Source organism: Bombina bombina, chromosome 4 (genome assembly GCF_027579735.1).
Source record: "Bombina bombina isolate aBomBom1 chromosome 4, aBomBom1.pri, whole genome shotgun sequence".
In the NCBI taxonomy this organism is placed as follows: Eukaryota; Metazoa; Chordata; class Amphibia; order Anura; family Bombinatoridae; genus Bombina; species Bombina bombina.
This window is the reverse complement of record NC_069502.1, coordinates 941,974,335-942,000,945: the sequence shown is the minus strand read 5'-3', so window position 1 is coordinate 942,000,945 and position 26,611 is coordinate 941,974,335. Positions and strand designations below refer to the sequence as shown.

At 35.4% G+C, this 26,611-nt stretch overlaps 1 protein-coding gene across 1 annotated transcript in view; it reads right to left on the bottom strand.

Moving 5' to 3' along the window:
* The window catches only part of ACTN2 (actinin alpha 2), a 147,068-nt gene that overhangs the window by 21,684 nt on the left and 98,773 nt on the right, over positions 1 to 26,611 (bottom strand). The window contains exons 18-20 of the mRNA XM_053711936.1: positions 24,834 to 24,980; positions 22,629 to 22,694; positions 16,830 to 16,988 (exon numbers count right to left, since the gene is read on the bottom strand). Coding sequence (XP_053567911.1) covers positions 16,830 to 16,988; positions 22,629 to 22,694; positions 24,834 to 24,980 — 372 coding nt within the window. The remainder of the gene's footprint in view (positions 1 to 16,829; positions 16,989 to 22,628; positions 22,695 to 24,833; positions 24,981 to 26,611) is intronic.

The window sequence follows — 26,611 nt, the reverse complement described above, 5'->3', positions numbered from 1 at the left end:
CTAACACTACACTATCATTAAATTAATTAAATAAATGAATCCTATTTAAAACTAAATATTTACCTGTAAAATAAACCCTAATATAGCTACAATATAACTAATAGTTACATTGTAGCTATTTTAGGATTTATATTTATTTTACAGGCAACTTTGTATTTATTTTAACTAGGTACAATAGCTATTAAATAGATATTTACTGTTTAATAGCTACCTAGTTAAAATAATTTCAAAATTACCTGTAAAATAAATCCTAACCTAAATTACAATTAAACCTAACACTACACTATCATGAAATAAATTAAATAAATTAACTACAAGTACCTACAACTAAATACAATGAAATAAACTAAACTAAAGTACAAAAAAACAAACACTAAATTACAAAAAATTACAAGAATTTTAACTAATTACACCTAATCTAAGCCCCCTAATAAAATAACAAAGCCCCCCAAAATAAAAAAATGCCCTACCCTATACTAAATTACAAAATTTAACAGCTCTATTACCTTACCAGCCCTTAAAAGGGCCTTTTGCGGGGGCATGCCCCAAAGAAAACAGCTCTTTTGCCTGTAAAAAAAAAACACAATACCCCCCCACACATTACAACCCACCACCCACATACCCCTACTCTAACCCAAACCCCCCTTAAATAAACCTAACACTACCCCCCTGAAGATCTCCCTACCGTGTCTTCACCCAGCGGGCCGAAGTCTTCATCCGATGAGGCAGAAGAGGACATCCAGACCGGCAGAAGTCTTCATCCAAGCGGGGCAAGAAGAGGTCTTCCATCCATCAGTCTTGATCCAGGCGGCATCGTCTCTGTTCATCCATCCGGAGAGGAGCGGCAGCATCCTGAAGAGACATCCGACGCAGAGCATCCTCTTCTTTCTTGATCCGACGACTAAATGACTGTACCTTTAAGTGACGTCATCCAAGATGGCGTCCCTTGAATTCCGATTGGCTGATAGGATTCTATCAGCCAATCGGAATTAAGGTAGGAATATTCTGATTGGCTGATGGAATCAGCCAATCAGATTCAAGTTCAATCCGATTGGCTGATCCAATCAGCCAATCAGATTGACCTCACATTCTATTGGCTGTTCCGATCAGCCAATAGAATGCGAGGTCAATCTGATTGGCTGATTGGATCAGCCAATCGGATTGAACTTGAATATGATTGGCTGATTGAATCAGCCAATCAGATTTTTCCTACCTTAATTCCGATTGGCTGATAGAATCCTATCAGCCAATCGGAATTCAAGGGACGCCATCTTGGATGACGTCACTTAAAGGTACAGTCATTTAGTCGTCGGATCAAGAAAGAAGAGGATGCTCTGCGTTGGATGTCTCTTCAGGATGCTGCCGCTCCTCTCCAGATGGATGAACAGAGAAGATGCCGCCTGGATCAAGACTTCTGATGGATGGAAGACCTCTTCTTGCCCGGCTTGGATGAAGTCTTCTGCCGGTCTGGATGTCCTCTTCTGCCCCATTGGATGAAGACTTTGGCCCGCTGGGTGAAGACACGGTAGGGAGATCTTCAGGGGGGTAGTGTTAGGTTTATTTAAGGGGGGTTTGGGTTAGAGTAGGGGTATGTGGGTGGTGGGTTGTAATGTGGGGGGGGGTATTGTGTTTTTTTTACAGGCAAAAGAGCTGTTTTCTTTGGGGCATGCCCCCGCAAAAGGCCCTTTTAAGGGCTGGTAAGGTAATAGAGCTGTTAACTTTTGTAATTTAGTATAGGGTAGGGCATTTTTTTTGGGGGGGGGGCTTTGTTATTTTATTAGGGGGCTTAGATTAGGTGTAATTAGTTTAAAATTCTTGTAATATTTTTTTATTTTTTGTAATTTAGTGTTTGTTTTTTGTACTTTAGTTTAGTTTATTTCATTGTATTTAATTGTAGGTACTTGTAGTTAATTTATTTAATTTATTTCATGATAGTGTAGTGTTAGGTTTAATTGTAACTTAGGTTAGGATTTATTTTACAGGTAATTTTGTAATTATTTTAACTAGGTAGCTATTAAACAGTAAATATCTATTTAATAGCTATTTTACCTAGTTAAAATGAATACAAAGTTGCCTGTAAAATAAATATAAATGCTAAAATAGCTACAATGTAACTATTAGTTATATTGTAGCTATATTAGGGTTTATTTTACAGGTAAGTATTTAGTTTTAAATAGGATTCATTTATTTAATTAATTTAATGATAGTGTAGTGTTAGGTGTAATTGTAACTTAGGTTAGGATTTATTTTACAGGTAAATTTGTATTTATTTTAGCTAGGTAGTTATTAAATAGTTATTAAATATTTAATAACTATTGTACCTAGTTAAAATAAATACAAAGTTGCCTGTAAAATAAATATAAATCCTAAAATAGCTACAATGTAACTTTTAGTTATATTGTAGCTATATTAATAGCTAGTAGGGGGCTTAGATTAGGTGTAATTAGTTTAAAATTATTGTATTAGTGTTTGTTTGTTTTTTGGTACTTTTCTGATGGATGGAAGACCTCTTCTTGCCCCGCTTGGATGAAGACTTCTGTCGGTCTGGATGTCCTCTTCTGCCCCATCGGATGAAGACTTTGGCCCGGCTGGGTGAACACGACTCAAGGTAGGGAGATCTTCAGGGGGGTAGTGTTAGGTTTATTTAAGGGAGGTTTGGGTTAGAGTAGGGGTATGTGGGTGGTGGGTTGTAATGTGGGGGGGGGGGGTATTGTGTTTTTTTTTTACAGGCAAAAGAGCTGTTTTCTTTGGGGCATGCTCCTGCAAAAGGCCCTTTTAAGGGCTGGTAAAGTAATAGAGCTGTTAACTTTTGCAATTTAGTATAGGGTAGGGCATTTTTTTATTTGGGGGGCTTTGTTATTTTATTAGGGGGCTTAGATTAGGTGTAATTAGTTTAAAATTCTTGTAATATTTTTTTATTTTTTGTAATTTAGTGGAGGGGGTTTTGTACTTTAGTTTAGTTTATTTAATTGTATTTAATTGTAGGTACTTGTAGTTAATTTATTTAATGATAGTGTAGTGTTAGGTTTAAGTGTAACTTAGGTTAGGATTTATTTTACAGGTAATTTTGTAATTATTTTAACTAGGTAGCTATTAAATAGTCAATATCTATTTAATAGCTATTGAACCTAGTTAAAAGAAATACAAAGTTGCCTGCAAAATAAATATAAATGCTAAAATAGCTACAATGTAACTATTAGTTATATTGCAGCTATATTAGGGTTTATTTTACAGGTAAGTCTTTAGTTTTATATAGGATTCATTTATTTAATTAATTTAATGATAGTGTAGTGTTAGGTGTAATTGTAACTTAGGTTATGATTTATTTTACAGGTAAATTTGTATTTATTTTAGCTAGGTAGTTATTAAATAGTTATTAACTATTTAATAACTATTGTACCTAGTTAAAATAAATACAAAGTTGCCTGTAAAATAAATATAAATCCTAAAATAGCTACAATGTAACTATTAGTTATATTGTAGCTATATTAATAGCTAGTAGGGGGCTTAGATTAGGTGTAATTAGTTTAAAATTATTGTAATATTTTATTATTTTTGGTAATTTAGTGTTTGTTTGTATTTTGGTACTTGTATGATGGATGGAAGACCTCTTCTTGCCCCGCTTGGATGAAGACTTCTGCCGGTCTGGATGTACTCTTCTGCCCCATCGGATGAAGACTTCGGCCCGGCTGGGTGAACACGACTCAAGGTAGGGAGATCTTCAGGGGGGTAGTGTTAGGTTTATTTAAGGGGGGTTTGGGTTAGAGTAGGGGTATGTGGGTGGTGGGTTGTAATATGGGGGGGGGGGTATTATGTTTTTTTTTACAGGCAAAAGAGCTGTTTTCTTTGGGGCATGCCCCGCAAAAGGCCCTTTTAAGGGTTTGTAAGGTAATAGAGCTGTTAACTTTTGTAATTTAGTATAGGGTAGGGCATTTTTTTGGGGGGGGGGGCTTTGTTATTTTATTAGGGGGCTTAGATTAGGTGTAATTAGTTTAAAATTCTTGTAATATTTTTTTATTTTTTGTAATTTAGTGTTTGTTTTTTTTGTAATTTAGTGGGGTTTTTTTTGTACTTTAGTTTATTTAATTGTAGATAATTGTAGGTACTTGTAGTTAATTTATTTAATGATAGTGTAGTGTTAGGTTTAATTGTAACTTAGGTTAGGATTTATTTTACAGGTAATTTTGTAATTATTTTAACTAGGTAGCTATTAATTAGTCAATAACTATTTAATAGCTATTGTACCTAGTTAAAATAAATACAAAGTTGCCTGTAAAATAAATATAAATGCTAAAATAGCTACAATGTAACTATTAGTTATATTGCAGCTATATTAGGGTTTATTTTACAGGCAAGTATTTAGTTTTAAATAGGATTCATTTATTTAATTAATGTAATGATAGTGTAGTGTTAGGTGTAATTGTAACTTAGGTTAGGATTTATTTTACAGGTAAATTTGTATTTATTTTAGCTAGGTAGTTATTAAATAGTTATTAAATATTTAATAGCTATTGTACCTAGTTAAAATAAATACAAAGTTGCCTGTAAAATAAATATAAATGCTAAAATAGCTACAATGTAACTATTAGTTATATTGCAGCTATATTAGGGTTTATTTTACAGGTAAGTATTTAGTTTTAAATAGGATTCATTTATTTAACTATAGTAAATTTATTTTGTTTTCTTTAAATTATATTTAAGTTAGGGGGTGTTAGTGTTAGGGTTAGACTTAGGTTTAGGGGTTAATAACCTTATTATAGCGGCGACGTTGGGGGCGGGAGATTAGGGGTTAATAATTGTAGGTAGTTGTCGGCGATGTTAGGGAGGGCAGATTAGGGGTTAATAAAATGTATTATAGTGTTTGCGAGGCGGGAGTGCGGCGGTTTAGGGGTTAATACATTTATTATAGTGGCGGCGATTTGCGGTCGGCAGATTAGGGGTTAATACTTGTAGTTAGATTGCGGCGGTGTTAGGGACAGCAGATTAGGGGTTAATAACTATAATGTAGGGGTCGGCAGTGTTAGGGACAGCAGATTAGGGGTTAATAGCTATAATGTAGGCGGCGGCGATATCGGGTCGGCAGATTAGGGGTTAATACTTGTAGTTAGATTGCGGCGATGTTGGGGGGGGCAGATTAGGGGTTAATAACTATAATGTAGGGGTCGGTGGTGTTAGGGACAGCAGATTAGGGGTTAATAGCTATAATGTAGGCGGCAGCGATATCAGGTCGGCAGATTAGGGGTTAATACTTGTAGTTAGATTGCGGCGACGTTGGGGGGGGCAGATTAGGGGTTAATAACTATAATGTAGGGGTCGGCTATGTTAGGGACAGCAGATTAGGGGTTAATAGCTATAATGTAGGTGGCGGCGATATTCGGTCGGCAGATTAGGGGTTAATAAAATAATGCAGGTGTCAGCGATAGCGGGGGCGGCAGATTAGGGGTTAATAAGTGTCAGATTAGGGGTGTTTAGAGACTCGGGGTACATGTTAGGGTGTTAGGTGCAGACTTAGTGTTTCCCCATAGGAAACAATCGAGCTGCGGTGTTAGTTTTTTTTTCAGCCGAAACTCCCATTGTTTCCTATGGGGAAATGCCGAATTTTACCGAGCTAATTCGGATTTATTCGGAGATACGGCAGATATTTCGGATTCATTCGGTAGATTCGGAAGTATTTTAATTCGGAAATCCGAATTGATCCGAATCTCCGAATTTACCGAATTTTCCGAATTTCCGAATAAATCCGAAACGAACCGCACATGTCTAGTTAATACCAAATTTAGACTCCAAGGAGAAGAGATATATTTAATAACAGGTTTGATACGAGTCAAAGCCTGTACAAAACAGTGAACATCAGAAAGATTAGCAATCTTTTTGTGAAATAAAACAGAAAGAGCAGAGATTTGTCCTTTCAAAGTATTGGCAGACAAACCTTTATCCAAACCATCCTGAAGAAACTGAAGAATCCTAGGAATTCTTAAAGAATGCCAAGAATAATCATGCGTGGAACACCATGAAATATAGGTTTTCCAAACCTTGTTATATATTTTCCTTGAAACTGGCTTACAAGCCTGTATCATAGTGTGAATCACAGAGTCAGAGAAACCTCTATGACTAAGGACTAAGCTTTCAATTTCTATGCCTTCATATTTAGAGATTTGAGATCCGGATGGAAAACCAGGCCTTTGAGACAGAAGGTCTGGTCTTAGAGGAAGTGACCAAGGTTGGAAACTGTGAGGCCATGCTGATGCTATCAGAAACAAATAAGAGTGTTCCATTATGATCTTTGAGATCACTCTTGGAAGAAGAACCAGAGGTGGAAAACATTTAAGCAGGCTGGTAAAACCATGGAACTGCTAGACCCTCCATCATTTCCCCCTGAGGATCCCTGGACCTGGAGAGGTATCTGGGGAGTTTCTTGTTTAGACGAGAGGCCATTAGATCTATGTCTGGAAGACCCCACATCAGCACAATCTGATAGAACACATCTGGATAGAGAGACCACTCCCCTGGATGTAGAGATTGATGGCTGAGATAATCCGCTTCCCAATTGTCTACACCTGGTATATGAATCTCAGTGATTAGACAAGAATTGGATTCCGCCCAAGAAAGTATTAGAGACACTTCTTTGCTTCAGGACTGTGAGTCCCCCCTTGATGATTGACATATGCCACTGTTGTGACATTGTCTGTTTAAAACTGAATATACGGTTCCCTATTTAAAAGAGGCTAAGCCTGAAGAGCTCTGAAAATAACATGGAGCTCTAATATTGATTGGTAACCTCGCCTCTCAAAGATTCCAAACTCCTTGTGCTGTCAGAGACCCCCAGACAGCTCCCTAACCTGTGAGACTTGAATCTATTGTGATCACAGTCCAGGTAGGACGAACAAAGGAAGCCCATTGAACAATAAGGTGATTGTTGGGATTTAAGTATATCAGCTGTGATATCTGAGCATAATCCCTGCACCATCGGTGCAACATAAAAAGCTGTAGAGGTCTCATATGAAAACAAGCAAAAGGGATTGCGTCCGATGCTGCAAACATGAGACCTGAAACTTTCATGCACATAGCCACTGAAGGAAATGATAAGAGACTGAAGGTTTAGACAAGCTAAAAGCAATCTCAAACATCTCTTTTCTGTTAGGGATAGAGTCATGGACACTGAATCTATCTCAAAACCTAAAAAGGTGACCTTTGTCTGAAGAATCAAGATACTCTTTGGTAAATTGATCCTCCAAACATGTCTTTGCAGAAACAACATAAATTGTTTTGTGTGAGACTCTGCTAAATTTAAAGATTGAGCTAGTACCAAGATCTCGTCTATATAAGGAAACACCGCAATACCCTGATCTCTAATTACAGATAGAAGGTCACCTAGAACTATTGAGAATATTATTGGTGCTGTTGCAAGGCCAAACGGAAGAGCAACAAATTGGTAATGCTTGTTTAGACAAGAGAATCTCAGAAATCGATAGTGATCTGGATGAATCTGATTGTGAAGGTAAGTGTCCTGTATGTCTATTGTGGACATGAAGTGACCTAGCTGAACAAAAGGCAAAATAGTCCTTATAGTCACCATCTTGAAAGTTGGGACTTTTACAAAATTATTTAAAGTTTTCAGATCCAAAATTGGTCTGAATTTTTTTTCCTACTTTGGTACAATGAATAGATTTGAATAAAACCCCAATCCTTGTTCCTGGTGTGGACTGGGATAATTACCCCTGAAAGTTCTAGATCTGAAACATATTTCAGAAAGGCTTGAGCTTTTACTGGGTTTTTTTGGTACATGGGTAAGAAAATCTCTTCCCAAGGGAGGTCTTATTCTGAATCCTATTTGATACCCCTGAGAAATTATATTCTGAATCCACTGATTTTGGACAGAGTCTGCCCAAACTCTTTGAAATAGCTTTAGTCTGCCCCCTACCAAAAGAACTGTCTTGAGGGCCACACCTTCATGTAGGTTTAGGGGCAGGATTTGGTTTCTTATAAGGCTTGGATTTATTCCAATTCGTAGATGGTCTCCAATTAGAGCCAGAGGCCTTAGGGGAAGTAGTGGTTTTCTGTTCTCTATTCTGACGAAAGGAAGAAAATTGGTAAATTGATCCTCCAAACATGTCTTTGCAGAAACAACATAAATTGTTTTGTGTGAGACTCTGCTAAATTTAAAGATTGAGCTAGTACCAAGATCTCGTCTATATAAGGAAACACCGCAATACCCTGATCTCTAATTACAGATAGAAGGTCACCTAGAACTATTGAGAATATTATTGGTGCTGTTGCAAGGCCAAACGGAAGAGCAACAAATTGGTAATGCTTGTTTAGACAAGAGAATCTCAGAAATCGATAGTGATCTGGATGAATCTGATTGTGAAGGTAAGTGTCCTGTATGTCTATTGTGGACATGAAGTGACCTAGCTGAACAAAAGGCAAAATAGTCCTTATAGTCACCATCTTGAAAGTTGGGACTTTTACAAAATTATTTAAAGTTTTCAGATCCAAAATTGGTCTGAATTTTTTTTCCTACTTTGGTACAATGAATAGATTTGAATAAAACCCCAATCCTTGTTCCTGGTGTGGACTGGGATAATTACCCCTGAAAGTTCTAGATCGGAAACATATTTCAGAAAGGCTTGAGCTTTTACTGGGTTTTTTTGGTACATGGGTAAGAAAATCTCTTCCCAAGGGAGGTCTTATTCTGAATCCTATTTGATACCCCTGAGAAATTATATTCTGAATCCACTGATTTTGGACAGAGTCTGCCCAAACTCTTTGAAATAGCTTTAGTCTGCCCCCTACCAAAAGAACTGTCTTGAGGGCCACACCTTCATGTAGGTTTAGGGGCAGGATTTGGTTTCTTATAAGGCTTGGATTTATTCCAATTCATAGATGGTCTCCAATTAGAGCCAGAGGCCTTAGGGGAAGTAGTGGTTTTCTGTTCTCTATTCTGACGAAAGGAAGAAAATTGGTAAATTGATCCTCCAAACATGTCTTTGCAGAAACAACATAAATTGTTTTGTGTGAGACTCTGCTAAATTTAAAGATTGAACTAGTACCAAGATCTCGTCTATATAAGGAAACACCGCAATACCCTGATCTCTAATTACAGATAGAAGGTCACCTAGAACTATTGAGAATATTATTGGTGCTGTTGCAAGGCCAAACGGAAGAGCAACAAATTGGTAATGCTTGTTTAGACAAGAGAATCTCAGAAATCGATAGTGATCTGGATGAATCTGATTGTGAAGGTAAGTGTCCTGTATGTCTATTGTGGACATGAAGTGACCTAGCTGAACAAAAGGCAAAATAGTCCTTATAGTCACCATCTTGAAAGTTGGGACTTTTACAAAATTATTTAAAGTTTTCAGATCCAAAATTGGTCTGAATTTTTTTTCCTACTTTGGTACAATGAATAGATTTGAATAAAACCCCAATCCTTGTTCCTGGTGTGGACTGGGATAATTACCCCTGAAAGTTCTAGATCTGAAACATATTTCAGAAAGGCTTGAGCTTTTACTGGGTTTTTTTGGTACATGGGTAAGAAAATCTCTTCCCAAGGGAGGTCTTATTCTGAATCCTATTTGATACCCCTGAGAAATTATATTCTGAATCCACTGATTTTGGACAGAGTCTGCCCAAACTCTTTGAAATAGCTTTAGTCTGCCCCCTACCAAAAGAACTGTCTTGAGGGCCACACCTTCATGTAGGTTTAGGGGCAGGATTTGGTTTCTTATAAGGCTTGGATTTATTCCAATTCGTAGATGGTCTCCAATTAGAGCCAGAGGCCTTAGGGGAAGTAGTGGTTTTCTGTTCTCTATTCTGACGAAAGGAAGAAAAATGATTGTGAGCTTTAAATTTACCCTTAGATTTATTGTCTCGGGGCAGAAAAACTCCCTTACCCCCAAGTAACAGTGGAGATAATTGAATCTAATTGTGAACCCAAAAGATTTTTACCTTAAAAAGAGAGAGATAATAATCTAGTTTTAGACACCATGTCAGCATTCCAAGATTTAAGCCATAAAGCTGTACCTCTAGTTAGAATGGCTAAAGACATCAATTTGACATTGAACTTTATAACAACAAATATAGCATCACAAATAAAATTATTTGTATGTTGAAGTAAAACAATAATGTTAGATAATTCAGAATCTGAAGACAACTGCTGTGCTAAACTGTCCAACCAAAAAGTAGAAGCAGCAGCAACATCAGCCATAGATATAACAGGTCTAAGAATATAGCCAGTATGTAAATATGCCCTTCTTAGATAAGTTTCAAGTTTCCTATCTAAAGGATCCTTAAAATAAGTACTGTCTTCCATAAGAATAGTAGTACGTTTGGCAAGAGTGGAAATTGCCCCATCAATTTTAGGAACTGTTTCCCAAAGTTCTAAATTGGTTACAGGCAAAGGATATAATTTCTTAAACCTAGAAGAAGGGTTAAAAGAGGTACCAGGCTTAGACCATTCTTTAGCAATCACATTAGAGATAGCATCAGGAATGGGAAATACTTCAAGAGTAATAACAGTAGTCTTAAATACAGAATTTAGACGATTACTAGCTTTATCATCAGGAGGTTTAGACTCAATACCCAAAGTAATAAAACTTCCTTTAGGAGAGAACGAATATATTCTATCTTAAATAAAAAAGAAGATTTGTCTATATCTGTCTCTGATGTGGCATCCTCTGAATCAGTGGAAACCCCATCCGTAGAGGATACATCAGTATGCTGAAGGTCAGAACTTAATTCACTAGGTTTAGGAAAACATTGCAAAACCCTTTTACGTTTATTTGAAGGTGGAATAGCAGTCATTGCCTTCTCTATAGCTGCAGCAATAAAACTTTCATTTCTGCAGTAATGCTATGAACATTAAACTGAGATGGAATAAAAGTGGGTGTATTTGTACTCATAGATATATTATCAGCATTTAACAACTTGTCAAAACAAGAGCCACATAATTGAGCTGAAGAATTTAGATCAGCTTTATTACAACAAACACACTTAGCTTTGGTAGATGTGTGTTCAGGCAGCTCAAATCCTAGGGTAAACATCAGAGGCAGGTTCAGTTTGAGACATAATTGCAAAAAACAAAATTTGAAAAAAAAAAAAATTAATTCTGCGAATTTATATCCATGCTCCTACATATGATATATATAACAGGCTTGAGAGAATAGGAAACAGAGCGAAAATTTATAAAAAAAAGAATACTGATTCATAAAATGCTGCATGAAAGCTCTCTAATTGTTAAATATGAGTTTTGCAGAATGGCTATACCGCTGAAAAATTGGCCATTGCTCGTGGAATGGCCGGTAACGCATATTACAAGTCGAGGCTGTATAGCTATACCGCAAGCATTTTAGCCTGTAACACAATGTCCATTCCGCACTCAAAAAATTATGTTTGAGTGCGGTATTTTCTATAGCGCAGTATTACAGGTCGTGCAGTCCGGCTAAAATGCTTGCGTTACAGCCTATACCGACACGATCCATTCCGTGATCTGAGACCAGTAGTTATGGATTTTGCAAAACAAAAATGTTTCACAAAACTCGTAACTAAAATGTTACAAAGTACACTAACACCCATAAACTACCTATTAACCCCTAAACCGCCACCCTCCCGCATCATAAATACTATATTAAACTTATTAACCCCTAATCTGCCACCCACCCACATCGCTGACACTAAAATAAACCTATTAACCTCTAAACCGCCAGCCCCCCACATCGCCAACACTAAATAACTCTAGTAACCCCTAAACCGCCGGCCCCCACATCACAACTACTATAATAAACCTATTAACCCCTAAACCGTCACCCCCCCCCCCCACATTGTAACTAATAAACTAAACCTATTAACCCCTAAACCACCGGCCCCTCACATCGCAAAACACTAAATTAAAATATTGACCCCTAAACCTAACACAACCTAATAGTAAATTAAAAGTTACAATATAACTATCTTAAAATAAATAAAAACTTACCTGTGAAATAAAAAAAAATTAAGATTAAACTATAAATTAACCTAACATAACTATTCTAATAATTTTTTTTTTAAAAAACTACCAATTAAAAAAACTCAATTACAACATTTAAATAAACCTAATTCTATGAAAAATAAAATAAAAAAATCTAACAATACAAAAAATAATAAACACTAAAAATATGAAAAATCAGCCAATAGGATTTCAGTAGCTCTCATCCTATTGGCTGATTTGAAAATGTCAGCCAATAGGAATGCAAGGTACCCCATTTTTAAACGGGTACCTTGCATTCAAGCTTCAGTGTATGGCGGTGATCGTATGAAGAGGACGCTCCGCGTTGGTTGTCATTGCCGGTCCTGGACAGCTCCACTCCATGCCTCTACAGCTCTGCGCCACCGGGATGAAGATAGAAGATGAAGATAGAAGATGGTCCCGCAATGGAGGAAGATGTCACCGCCTGGATGACGACTTCTCGCTGCCTGGATGAGGATGGATGACCGGACTTCAGGAACCATGAGTAGATATTCTGGGGTTAGTGTTAGATTTTTTGGGGTTTTTTTTTTTAGATTAGGGCTTTGGGCAGAGTAAAAGAGCTGAATGCCCTTTTAAGAGCAGTAAAAGAGCTGAATGCCCATACAAATGTCCCTTTAGGGGCAATGGGTAGCTTAGAAATTTGTTTAGACTTAGGTTTTTTATTTTAAGGGGTTGGTTGAGTTGGGATTTTTACTGTTGGGGGGACTTTGTAATTTATTTGAGGTAAAAGAGCTGTTTTACAAAAGGCCCTTTAAGGGCTATTGGTAGTTTATTGTTAGGTTAGGGGGTGTTTTTATTTTGGGTGGGCTTTTTTATTTTTATAGGGCTATTAGATTAGGTGTAATTGATTTTATTTTTGATAATTTCATTAATTATTTTTTGTAATTTTGGTTAGATTTTTTTATTTTTTTCGTAGTATTAGGTTTATTTAAATTTGTATTTTTTTTCGTAGTATTAGGTTGTTTTAATCAAGTAATTCAGGGTTTTTAATCATTTGTTTTCTTTATTTTATTAGAATAGTTATGTAAGGTTAATATATAGTTTAATCTTAGTTTTGTTTTATTTCACAGGTAAGTTTTTTTTTATTTTAAGATAGTTATATTGTAACTTTAAATTTAGGGGGGTATTAGGTTTAGGGGTTAATAGTTTAATTTAGTGGGGGTTTAGGGGTTAATAGGTTTAGTTTCTTCTTTGTGATGCGGGGGGCTGGTGGTTTAGGGGTTAATACTTTATTATAGTGTTGGCGATGTGGGGGGAGCGGCAGTTTATGTGTTAATAAGTTTATTTAGTGTCAGCGATATCGGGGAGCAGCGGTTTAGGGGTTAATAACTTTATTTAGTGTGGGCGATGACGGCCCTCTGTATAGCGCAAAACTTGTAATCTAGCCGTAAGTGTTTTCTGAGAACTGGGGCGGAGCTTATAATGGCAATTTTGGCGGGAAAATGTTTGGCGGGATAAGGGTTAATAGGTTTATTATAGAAGTAGTGATGTGGGTGGGCGGCGGATTAGGGGTTAATAGGTTTATTTCGTGTTGGTGATGTTGGGGAGCGGCGGTTTAGGGGTTAATAACTTTATTTAGTGTGGGCAATGACGACCCCCGGTATAGCGCAAAATTTGTAATCTAGCCGTGTTTTCTGAGAACTGGGGTGGAGCTTATAATGGCAATTTTGATGGGAAAATTAAAAAATTTTGGCAGGAAATTTTTGGCGCCAAAAAAAGGCGCAAAATGATGACACGTCATTCTATGGCATAAATAGCATGATCACATGCGCAACATGCAAAGCTGTAGGGAATTTCTAATACACCTCTCACTCTAAAAAGCAGGTAAGAACTTTGATTGTAAATACAAAAAAAAATGCACCTAAATAAAGCCTAATGGATACTTTTATTATAGCTGCATAAAATGTGATTATCAACATACCATGAGACTAACATAATCTTAATTTATAAATAAATTACTAGATAAAAAAAAACTGCATGTTTCACAGACTCTACCAACCTTGACAAATATTTAGCCACAAATAAAGTCGCTAAAAAAGAGCACTGAATTACTGACTCAAGGCATGTATACAAACAATATATAACAACTTTAGTTGCAGAGTGTCCAATCCATAGCTGATAGTGTCTTATATAATAAAAGTATATACTTACCGTGTAAGACACCTATCCATATACAGCAGACAGCCAAACCAGTACTGAAACATATCAGCAGAAGTAACGGTACAAGAGTATATTGTTGATCTATAAAGGGAGGCAGCAGATGAATCCCTGCGACCGATTTACAGAGAGCCTTATGAAAAGCTTTCCCATAGGCGAAAACATGGTATCATCAGGTAATACTCCCTTCACATCCCTCAGACAAACACTGCACTTAGAGAGGAACTGGGCTTCAATAGGCTTAGATGCGCTTTTCATTGAAGAAATCAAGCACATCATGCTTCACCACCACCTAAAGAGGTAACATTTTTAAAACTGAGGTATGAGTGAGGTGAGAGGTGTATTTATAAATATTTGAGGTTTGGGAAACTTTGCCCCCTCCTGGTAGGAATATATATCCCATCAGTAACTAGCTTGAGGACTCTCGCCACCTATATGAAAGAAATAAAGTTTTTTTTTAATAGCTGATTTTGCAGACTTGTTAGTTCACATTGCATGTACATTTGTTTTATATTAATAGTTACATGTAAAATGATGCCATATAGACTTATAATGCTTAATTTTAATTAGAACATTTAGCATTATGGATTGTGAAACACCAGAAATCATTTTAAATTGATTTTTTTTGGCTCTGGTTATGTTTACTAAAGCTACAGGTAATTACATTATAGTCTAGCAGAATATCATTGGTTAAAGGGATGTAAAATTTGTTACAGCATATTATTGTTACACAAGTGCTTATTTGCCACTATGTGTGCTGTTCCTCTAGGGTACATACATTTGACACTCCTGATTGGCTCCTCTCCTGCTGAAAAGCAGAAATGCACTGCTCCTGGGAGGGTCACTTTTAGCTATCAATACTTCAAAGCAATATAACAATGAGCATTTGTTCTGCAATAACAATGTTGAATGAAGAAGAGCAATTTATTATTACACTAGACTGAGCTTCAATCCGATTGGCTGATTAAATCAACCAATCCGATTTTTTCCTACCTTAATTCCGATTGGCTGATAGAATCCTATCAGCCAATCGGAATTCGAGGGACGCCATCTTGAATGACGTCATTTAAAGGACCAGCCATTCGTCGGGTAGTCGTAGGCCTAGAAGGATGTTCCGCGCCGGAGGTCTTCAAGATGGAGCCGTTCCTCGTCGGATGGATGAAGATAGAAGATGCTGCTTGGATGAAGATGTCTGCCGGTCTGGATGTCCTCTTCTGCCTGGATAGGATGAAGACTTCTGCCGGCCCGGATGTCCTCTTCTGCCCGGATAGGATGAAGACTTCTGCCGGTCTGGATGTCCTCTTCTGCCCCATCGGATGACCACTGATGCCCGGCTGGGTGAAGACGGCTCAAGGTAGGGTGATCTTCAATGGGGTAGTGTTAGGTTTTTTTAAGGGGGGATCGGGTGGGTTTTAGAGTAGGGGTGTGTGGGTGGTGGGTTGTAATGTTGGGGGGTATTGTATTTCTTTTTTTTTACAGGTAAAAGTGCTGATTACTTTGGGGCAATGCCCCGCAAAAGGCCCTTTTAAGGGCTATTTGTAATTTAGTTTAGGATAGGGAATTTTATTATTTTGGGGGGCTTTTTTATTTTATTAGGGGGCTTAGATTAGGTGTAATTAGATTAAACTTCTTGTAATATTTTTTTATTTTTTGTAATTTAGTGTTTTTTTGTTTTTTGTAATATAGTTTAGTTTATTTAATTGTATTTTATTTTAGATAATTGTAGTTAATTTATTTAATTAATTTATTGATAGTGTAGTGTTAGGTGTATTTGTAACTTAGGTTAGGATTTATTTTACAGGTAATTTTGTAATTATTTTAACTAGGTAGCTATTAAATAGTTATTAACTATTTAATAGCTATTGTACCTAGCTAAAATAAATACAAAGTTACCTGTAAAATAAATATAAATCCTAAAATAGCTACAATGTAATTATTAATTATATTGTAGCTATCTTAGGGTTTATTTTATAGGTAAGTATTTAGTTTTAAATAGGAATAATTTAGTTAATAATATTAATATTAGGTAGATATACATTGCGCATGCGTTAGGTGCTAGGTTTTTTTTGGAAGGCATTTTAGGGAGTTACGGTGCTCCCAAACTCAGCGCAAGGCCTGCTACGGCTGCATTTTATGGCGAGGTGAAAATGGAGTAAGTTTTCTCAATTTTCGCCACGTAAGGCCTTGCGCTGGATATTGGATACCAAATTGCACGGGTTTTATATCTTAGTCTATGGGGAAAAAAACTACGTCCGACGGGTGAAATATACGTGCCGCATTTATATGCGGCGCTGTATATAGGATACCAAACCGGCTTTTGCGGGCGACGTTGCATATCGGATGGGTCCCATGATCTTATGAGCAATGGGCTTTGTTTTCATATACATTTTACATTCCTATGTATATTTCCATTTGCTAACTTGATGTGCTATATTAGGGCATCTTGAGCAGAGGCCTAGAAGTATGCTCTACATATTTTCAATAAGGCGGACAGTATAGCTGCTCATTGGCTGAACCAGCCAGTGTCATTAATCTAAAGAAAAAGCTGCGGATATAAAGATTTTTATATAGCTTTGTGTTCCTAAACAGTCTTTGTTGTATTTAACCAAACAAAATCCCCATCTACAGCTCCCAAATGCATCATAATTAGTAATTGCGTTTTACTAACCTTGTCTGTGGCCAAAATTCTAAATGCCGCAATTACTTGTTCTGCAGAATCGGTTTCTGCTGTTTCTCTTGTCATGAAGTCAATAAAGTTTTGGAAAGTGACTACTCCTGACCCATTAGGATCAACCAGGACCATAATTCGGGCAAATTCTGCTTCTCCCTTTAAAAAATGAATGAATAAAAAATGAGTGCCCTTTTCTTTATTATATAGGTAATACAGAAGCCATATATCTTCATTTCCTTTTTTTTCTAGCAGTTACAATTATTTCTCAAGATTATAGAACCAGTTTAAAGAATCATGTGCATACTGTGATAAAACAGGCAACATACTGGACTTAAATAAAAAGACAATATCAAGTGGTCAGTGGTCTGATAGGCAGCATCCATCTATGATATTTAATTCTCAATGCAGAATTTCTAAGGTGCATTATGGTACTTCACAGCTGATAAAAGCCCCTACTTTAAAGGGACATAAAACCCATATTTTACTTTCATGATTCAGATATTATCTAATTTGTTTAATTCTCTTTGTATCCTTTGTTAAAAAGTATAACTAGGTAGACTTAGAAGATGCTGATTGGTAGCTGCACATATATGCCTCTTGTTATTGTCTTTCAACTAGCTCCCAGTAGTGCAATACTGCTCCTTCATCAAAGGCTACCAAGAGAAATGAAGCAAATTAGATAATAGAAGTAAATTGGAAAGTTGTTTAAAATTATATGATCTATCTAAATCATGAAGGAAACATTTTGGGTTTCATGTCCCTGTAACCTGCATATCGCATTTGTAATATTAAAGACATTTAGCATACATACATATAAGTTTGAAAAATGATAAAGGGCTAGAGCCCGCTCAAGCGTTAAAGGGATACTGAACCCAATTTTTTTCTTTCATGATTTAGATAGATAATGCAATTTTAGGCAACTTTCTAATTTACTCCTATTATGAATTTTTCTTCATTCTTTTAGTATCTTTATTTTAAAAAAACAGGAATGTAAGCATAGGAGCCGGCTCATTTTTGGTTCAGAACCCTGGATAGCGCTTGCTGATTGGTGGCTAAACCAAAGATGGGCCGGCTCGTAAGCTTATATTCCTGCTTTTTTAATTAAAGATACCAAGAGAAAGAAGAAAAAATGATAATAGGAGTAAATTAGAAAGTTGCTTAAAATTGCATGCTCTATCTGAATCATGAAAGACAAATTTGGTTTCAGTGTCCCTTTAATTGCGCTAGAAGTAAACTTTTTACGAGTTGCGCTCTTATTATGAGTTGAAAGTAAATTGTTTTTGCTCGCCTGTTAACCCGACGAGCGCAAAAAGTCTAAGTTAGAATATCACAAATGCATTTGCATATTCCCCCATTGAAGTCAATCGCACAAACCCGATCGCATATTCTCATTTGCACTAACCTGACATGAAAATATGAATATTCCCATTCTAATGTTCTTCACATAGCAGAATATGTTCTATTTATTCAGAAAAAAGTATTTCTACATATATCTGATGATTTTTTTTGTACGATATATATCTATACTTATATATATACATGATTATTTATAGGTATAGATATATACAGATATATATAGGAATATCTATTTATAAATACATAAAACATATTCTGCTATGTGCAGAACCTTGGAATATCAAATATTTACATTAAATACATAGTTAAACACTTTATTAAATATGAATATTGCATAAATGTTTTTTTTCCCATGTTTTCATCTACTTAACTGCAAAGGGCTCCAATGCACTTATATATGCACATTTATTATATGTGTATATATTTCTGTAAATATATATATATATATATATATATATATATATATATATATATATATATATATATATATATATAGTATGTATACATATAAATTCATAAATACATATGCACATATACAGCCATGGCCAAAAATATTGGCACCCCTGCATTTCAGATAATGCACAACTTTGCCCAGAAAATTGTTGCAATTACAAATGTTTAGGCATTCTCATGTTTATTTCTTTTGATTTTATTTGTATGATTCAAAAAAGTGGAGAAAAAAAGCCAAATCTGACACATTCTAGGCAAAACTCCAAAAATGGACTGGACAAAATTATTGGCACCCTCAATTTAATATGAGTTTCTTACACCTCTCTACTGAATCTTCTTTCGCCAACTGCTCCAGATCTCTCAGATTAGAAGGTTCCTTTTCGCAAGTGCTGTTTTGAGATCTCTCCACAGGTGCTCTATGGGATTGAGATCTGGACTCATTGCTGGCCAGTTCAGTACTCTCCAGTGCTTTGTCTTAAACCATTTCTGGGTGCTTGTTGATGTGTGCTTTGGGTCACTGTTCTCCTGTAAGGCCCATGACCTCTGACAGAGACCCAACTTTCTGACACTGGGCCCTACATTGCACCACAGAATTCTTTGGTAATCTTCAGATTTCATAATGCCAGGCACACAGTCAAGACACCCAGTTCCTGAAGCAGCAAAGCAACCACAAAACATTAGTGAATCTCTACCATGTTTGACTGTAGGGACTGTATTCTTTTCTTTAAAAGCCTCATTTCTTTTTTTGAAAACAGTAGAATGATGGGCTTTAACAAAAAGCTGTAATTTTGTTTCATCTGTCCACAGCACATTCTCCCATTTGGCTTCGTTAGGTAAATTTTGGCAAACTCCAATCTGGCTTTTTTATTTTTCTGTGTCAGCAGTGGTGTTCTCCTGGGTCTCCTACCATAGCGTCCCTTTCATTCAGATGGCGATGTATAGTGCGAGCTGACACATTTGCACCCTGTGCCTGAGTTGATCAAGGTTCTCTATCCACCATTCAAACAATCCTTTGTTGCAATCTTTGATCAATTTTTCTCTTTCACCCACATCCAGGAAGATTAGTTACAGTGCCATGGGCTGTAAACTTCTTGACAATGTTGCGTACAGTGGACACAGGAACATTAAGATCTTTGGAGATGGACTTGTAACCTTGAGCTTGTCCATGCTTTTCAACTATTTTTGTTCTCAAATCCTCAGACGATTCTTTGCTGCTTTTTCTCTTTTCTATGCTCAGTGTGGCACACAGCAGAATAGTTGAGTCAATTATTTCTTACAATTTTGAGAAGGTGCCAATAATTTTGTCTGATCCATTTTTGGAGTTCCGCGTGGAATGTGTCAGCTTTGGATTTTTTCTCCACTTTTTTGTGTCATACCAATACAAACAAAAGAAATAAACATGAGAATCCCTAAACATTTGTAATTGCAACAATTTTCTGGGCGAAGTGGTGCATTATCTGACAGAAATGCAGAGGTGCCAATATTTTTGGCGATGACACCTGAGACCTCATATCTTTGAGCCTTTATAACTTTTGTGTGCAATATTGTTTTCTTAATAATTGTTAGTAGATAGCGTTATTTTGAGTATAAATATACTTTGCAGTGTATTTTTGATGTGTTTGTGCAACTTTTTAGTTTCGCAAAACAGTTAACCAGAGCTCTGAAGTCACGATAATCATTTTAGTGTAAATATTGATTGCGCTAAAGCTATCGCGTTTACTTCCAACTCATAATACGAGAAATAAGCCTGACGAGTGCAAACACTCGTGTTAAACCCGTTATCGATTGCACTCCACTCATAATCTGGCCCAAAATGCTTTAACAATTTTATCATAATAATAACAAAACTTAAAGGGACATGAAACCCCAATTTTTTCTTTTACGATTTAGATAAATCATACATTTTTAACCCCTTCCCGCCATTAGGATGTTCCATGCTGTCCTAACTGCGCTGGACTTTGGTGCTGTTAGGACGATGGAACGTCCTAGCTATTCTGCTGTACTGAAGCAGAACCTAACTGGGATTGCGTGCTGGAGGACGTGCCTAGCTTCATAGGCACTTTCCCGATTCCATCACGGAAATCACGTGATCGCATGTACGATCCCGTGATTTCAATTTTTATTATTATTATCACATTTTCTTAATTCTCATGGTATCCTTAGTTGAAAAAGCAGCAATGCACAACTAAGAGATAACTAAGTAAATCCGGTGAACCAATGACAAGAGACATATATGTGCAGTCATCAATCCGTAGCTTACTCCCAGTAGTGCAAATCTGCTCCTGAGCTTACCTAGAGATGCTTTTCAGCAAAGAATATCAAGAGAACAAAGCAAATTCGATAAAATAAATGGAATTGGTAATTGTTTAAAATTGTATGCTCTATCTGAGTATTGAAAGAAAATGTTTTGGTTTCATGTCCCTTTAATAGTAATTTGTTGTACACAGTCACTCTGCTGAATATGTCATAAAAAAGTTTTATTTCCAAAACTCAGGTGATGATGCATTTAATGTACTTTATGACAATATAGAAAACCAATGGATGAAACAATTTCATAGGCCTCATACCCACCCAACCTACTATTTTATAAAATACCTAAATACTACTCGGAAACTGTAAAAAAGCACAAAGATGCATACATGCCCTTTACTTTATTGCAGATGTATCCTTTTATAATACATGTTCTATATTTCTATAATGTTTACTGCAGGGAAATTGGTGGCATTCATGCTTTCTTATATTGATTTTAAAATCTCCCTGAGGCTGTTACAAGTTCACCTGTAAGAATATCTTTACATTAGTTTAACGCTAAAAGATAAAAAAAAATTGGGGGGGGAAGGGCAGTACAGTGGTTATATTTTGAATTTTCATTATACGATTGCTAAATCCAGGAATTCTTTTTTTGTCAGAACTAAAATTAAAGTTACATTTTCTTTTTTAATTTACTTTTTTCTATTTTTTTTAAGTTACATGATAAATTAAAAAGTTGCCTGTTATCTTGGCAAATAACGCAATTATTCATTTTGTTTAGTAGAATTTATACCAGTGGCAATCACTTTAGGGGCTCGATTCTCTAAAGCTTTTTAGTCAGATGACATTTCTAAAACCATCCTTCAGCACTGCAAGATCCCTAACAAGATTCTAGAAAGGCAAATATTGCTATATCTCTCTGAGGGGTGTAAACTGTTACATTTACATTTTGTGCTGTATTTTAATTTAACTTAGACTTCAGATTTTGTCCTTTAAGGTTTTTGATATTTAAGTTCTCTATTTTCTGTTTTGTACGTTAATGCATTTTGATTTTGTATACAACAATGTATTTAGAATTGCATTTTGCAAAGTCTGATACTTTAAATGTTTCTGTGTAGCTAACGAACTATGATTCATCTTGCTAGCTGTATTGCAGGTGAAGTTTGTACAAAATTCACAATACATTTAAAAGTAGAAAAGTACTGTATACTAGAAAAAGCAAATACAAGTTAAATTGTAGTGAAATTATTTCAGTTTAATTTGTATTTGCTGCAAGTAAATACTTTATATCAGTGCCAGGTACTCCCTTTTTAACTTCACTCTCCACTTTTTCCAATCCATAGAGCTTGATTAATTTCTATTGGAGTCATCTCTCTGTGATTTCCAGGTTCCACCGTTTTCTTATACAATTCAGTGAGTACTGCCTAAATGAAAGCTTGCACTATAATTTCACTCCAAGCTGGAGAGTTTTTGAGAATGGGCCCCTAGCTGTTTTATGTTTCATATTGACATTATATACCAGATTAGACACTTTTTTCCTATACAAATGATCAGCCATAATTTATTACCACTTACTATTGAAATAAATATATATATTATAATAAAAAATAATACATTATTTTTACTTGATATTAGAAACCTCTAATATATAATATATATATATATATATATATATATATATATATATATATATATATATATATATATATATATACACACACACACACAATGATTTCATACCAGATCATAGCCCATTGAAATTAAACAAGCCCGGAAATCATCATGGTCCATCATTCCCTTTTTCTTCTGTTGGAAAAAGGAAATACAACAGGTTGAAGGAAGATATAAGATTCATAGATGGAATATGATATTCATCAAACTTCAAAAGAGGAGAAAAGTAACTCAAATTAAGCATAAAACTTATAGACAAAAAAATAGAATGCATAAACAGATATTAGGAAAATCAACTTACCAGTTTTGTTTTAAAAGGTATTTAATATAATATAATTTTTTCGCAAATATATTATATTTCATTTACACTAGAAGATAAACAGGTTTGAATTTTGCACACACTTTTTTCCACTCGTGCACACATACATCGCTATTTAATTTCAACGACATTCTGCACTTAATTACTCTATCAGTATCAGTAAAAAGATGCGTGGCTCATTATATGTTAAAATCCATGTGAATAAGATTCCTAGCCAGAAAACCTGTCCGCCCAACATCTGCTGCCCTCATTTACATTGCACAAGTCAGCTTTTTGCAGCCCCACCCCTTTTCATGTACAACCAATCACACAAGAGCAGAGCTTGTCAATCATCTTGGGTGAATCAGGAGGTTAAAAAGTCATGGTCTGCACCTCAAAGTTTTGCAGCTGCATTAGCAACTTAATAAATGGAGCTAACAATATTGAGCCAACATTACAAATTAAAGTACACATGACTTTAAAGTGGGCCATTGGATTTGTAACTGTTTATATAGTTTAAATCATTGTGATGATGCTACAAGCCATTGAAATGTACAGTTCATTTAACAGTACCTGTAAAAAAAAAGCTATTTGGTCATAAAAGATAGAATGATAGGCATACATACATACACACGCACATACACACACATGCACACATACACAAATATATATATATATATATATACACATGCACACACACACAAATGAGCTACAGAATGGTAAACTTAAGTTTTAACCATCATAGACACTCCAGGAAACAGGTACTTCAAGTGCCACCTATAGTCATTGCAAATCCAAACAACCGTAACATGTTTCAAAATGTCATTGATAAAATATTTTTGTATTCACAGCCAGGATCAGGAGTGTAAAAATAGCGCCAAACATATTGCGCATAGCTTACTCTAGTGAGTGCCAAAATAACTTTCCATGAATTCATATTACTGATAACGTTTGTGCCTGATACAGCATAGCAGATATTTCTAATAGTAAAGTCTTTACAGAAGACAATATTCAATGTCTCATAATCACATGGGCTACGTCCACTATTCATACTGTCATTTAAACTAATTTAGGCTTCTGGGCTTCTTTGAGCGTCAGGGAAACACATTTAAGAATAATCTCTACATTATGTTGGCAACCTGAACTGGAATGTTGATGATTTCAGAAGGAATTAGCAGCACCAAATAAAAGAAGAGAAATTGAATAAAATAATTATTTTCATGAAAAAGTATATTGGCACATGAGAAAATCCCAGCTATCAGTGTTTCACTGGAACAAGGGATTCTGGGTAAGTATATGCAAATGAATTTCACAAATTCTCATCATTTTTGGCTTCCAGTATTCATTTTAAACACAGATCTCTCCTACCAGACCATTTGTACTCTAGATAGCTTTAAAGCATAGCATGGTGGGAAGCCATTTCGGTATTGTTAGACCTTGTCAGCACATTATAGTTTTCTTCTTGTTCATGGAGAAGCTTGTAAAGGGTATCAAAGCTCATCAAGAGACAAAACAAAAAAAAATCTTGTAACCATTTATCAAAAGTAAACACATTGGCATATTATGCTACACACCATTATGAGGTAAGATAAATATGAATCTTCCTTAAATGATTAATTACTCCACCGTTTCCAGCTATCAAATTAAAATAAAGCAAATGCAATAGTGGTAATCTTGAAAGTTACTCACTTCTATATCTTTAGATTTCTCAGAATTACAATGAATTTAATTATTAATAAAGAACTATTCATTATATTCCACTCATGCATAAACATCATAACCATATATATATTTAAATTGACATCTAATTACTCTCATCATGTACAATAATTAATTTTCTTACATATTTACTCATTAAACAATATAATATGCATGGATATTTCATATTGTTACTTAATAAGAGAAAAGTGAGAAAATGTATCATATTTTTTTTTAAACTAAAAAGGGATCGTCCAATTTAAAAAAAAAAATATTACCTTGTCAAAGTGATTAAATGAAGAGCGGAATTCATTAATTTGCTCCTGGGTGATACCTTTAGCATCACGTGTCAGTATCTGAGTCTCAATCTCATTTATGGTTCTGGCTATTGTAGTCAACAGGAGTTCCCATCCCACACGGATATGCTACAAACAAAAATAAATATGTTTTTTCAATGCTATAAGTTAGTAGTGACATATTGGGGGTTCAGTGATTTTAGGAAATACAAGCAAAAAAATAATATTTATTTAAAGGACCTTTCAATGCAATAGAATTCCATAATATAAAGGCAATGATTTAACACCTAATCTGAATTTCAAATAAGCAGTAGATTTTTTCTGACAAATGTACCCCCCCATTTTCCGTCCCCTTGTATCATGTGACAAACATCAGCCAATCACAGACTAGTATACGTATACCCTGGGAGCTTATGCACGTGCTCAGTAGAATCTTGTTCCCCAGAAAGTGTGCATTTAAAAAGAAGTGAATTGGAAAGTGCCTTAAAACGGCATGCTCTTTCTGAATCATAAAAGTTTATTTTGACTTGAGTGTCCCTTTAATACATAATACATCAATTTTGATTAATTATCTGTCAAATATTACAATAACATTGCAAAGGAAGAGTAAAATAATGGATGAATAAACAATAAGTAATTTAAATAAAATGAAATTTGAAGATGGGAAATCAAAACTGATACATAGTTCATGTGTATTGATTGCTATATATTAATCCTCTATAAATGTATAAGCTACTTTGTATTGTATTTATTATTTTTTTCTTTTTATTAATATTTCAGCTGATCCTAATTTTTTACTTGATGAAGGTAAAAGGCAATGGGAAATAAATAAATATGAAGTATTAACATATTATTTATATGATACAATGATAATAATTAATATACTCTGATATATATTTATGCCTTAATATTATTATTAAGATTACTATACTCTATCCATTACTGAATTCAACCAGGTCTATAAATAGTATACTCGTTTTAGGTTGCCAAATATGACTTTTGCACATCTATCAATTAAAAATCTCTTCTTTCATTGTCTTGTTCAGTTTGTATTTATATTTTTTTTATTTAGTGTCTATGTTTCATTATCTTAGAAAAAAAAAACAATGTAATTATTTGTGTAATAATGACTAATTAAAGGTGAATGAGAAATTAACAGTATTCTAATTCAAATACAGTTTTGCAATATACTACCATTTGTACAAAATAATGTTTATTTTAAAATGGTCATTGCTAGAATAATTTGTTATGTACATGTAACCCATTGTAGATAAAGACCACCATTTATCAGGTTCTGGAGGCCATTGCAGCAGGCCTGCTCAAAAGTTAGGAAGCAGCGGTTATTAGACCACAGCTTCCTAACCAGTGTGCCAGCTATTAGCTGGTGGATTAAATCCCCCCAGGTACGTTCACCCTGGGGTGTTTAACAACCCCCTACTGGTGCGCCATTGGGCTAGTGCAAGCAGGGGGCAGCATTGCACAAGCGAAAACGATCTGGGGCAGACAGGTTTGCGTGAGCATCCGTCTGGCAGTTGATAAATGCCGGCCATAGCATCAAATTGTATATGTACTTGTTCCCACTCAATCTCCAGAAGCTATCAGTAATGTGTTACATGACATAACCAGTACTCAGAGGATGTGCAGGAGACGAATGCACATGCATTTGGCCTACCACTTTATCTGCAGTTTGTGCAAACTTGTATACTGCAAAAATGTTTCCTTTTGTAATCAAAATGCACTACTGCTAATAGCAAATATGG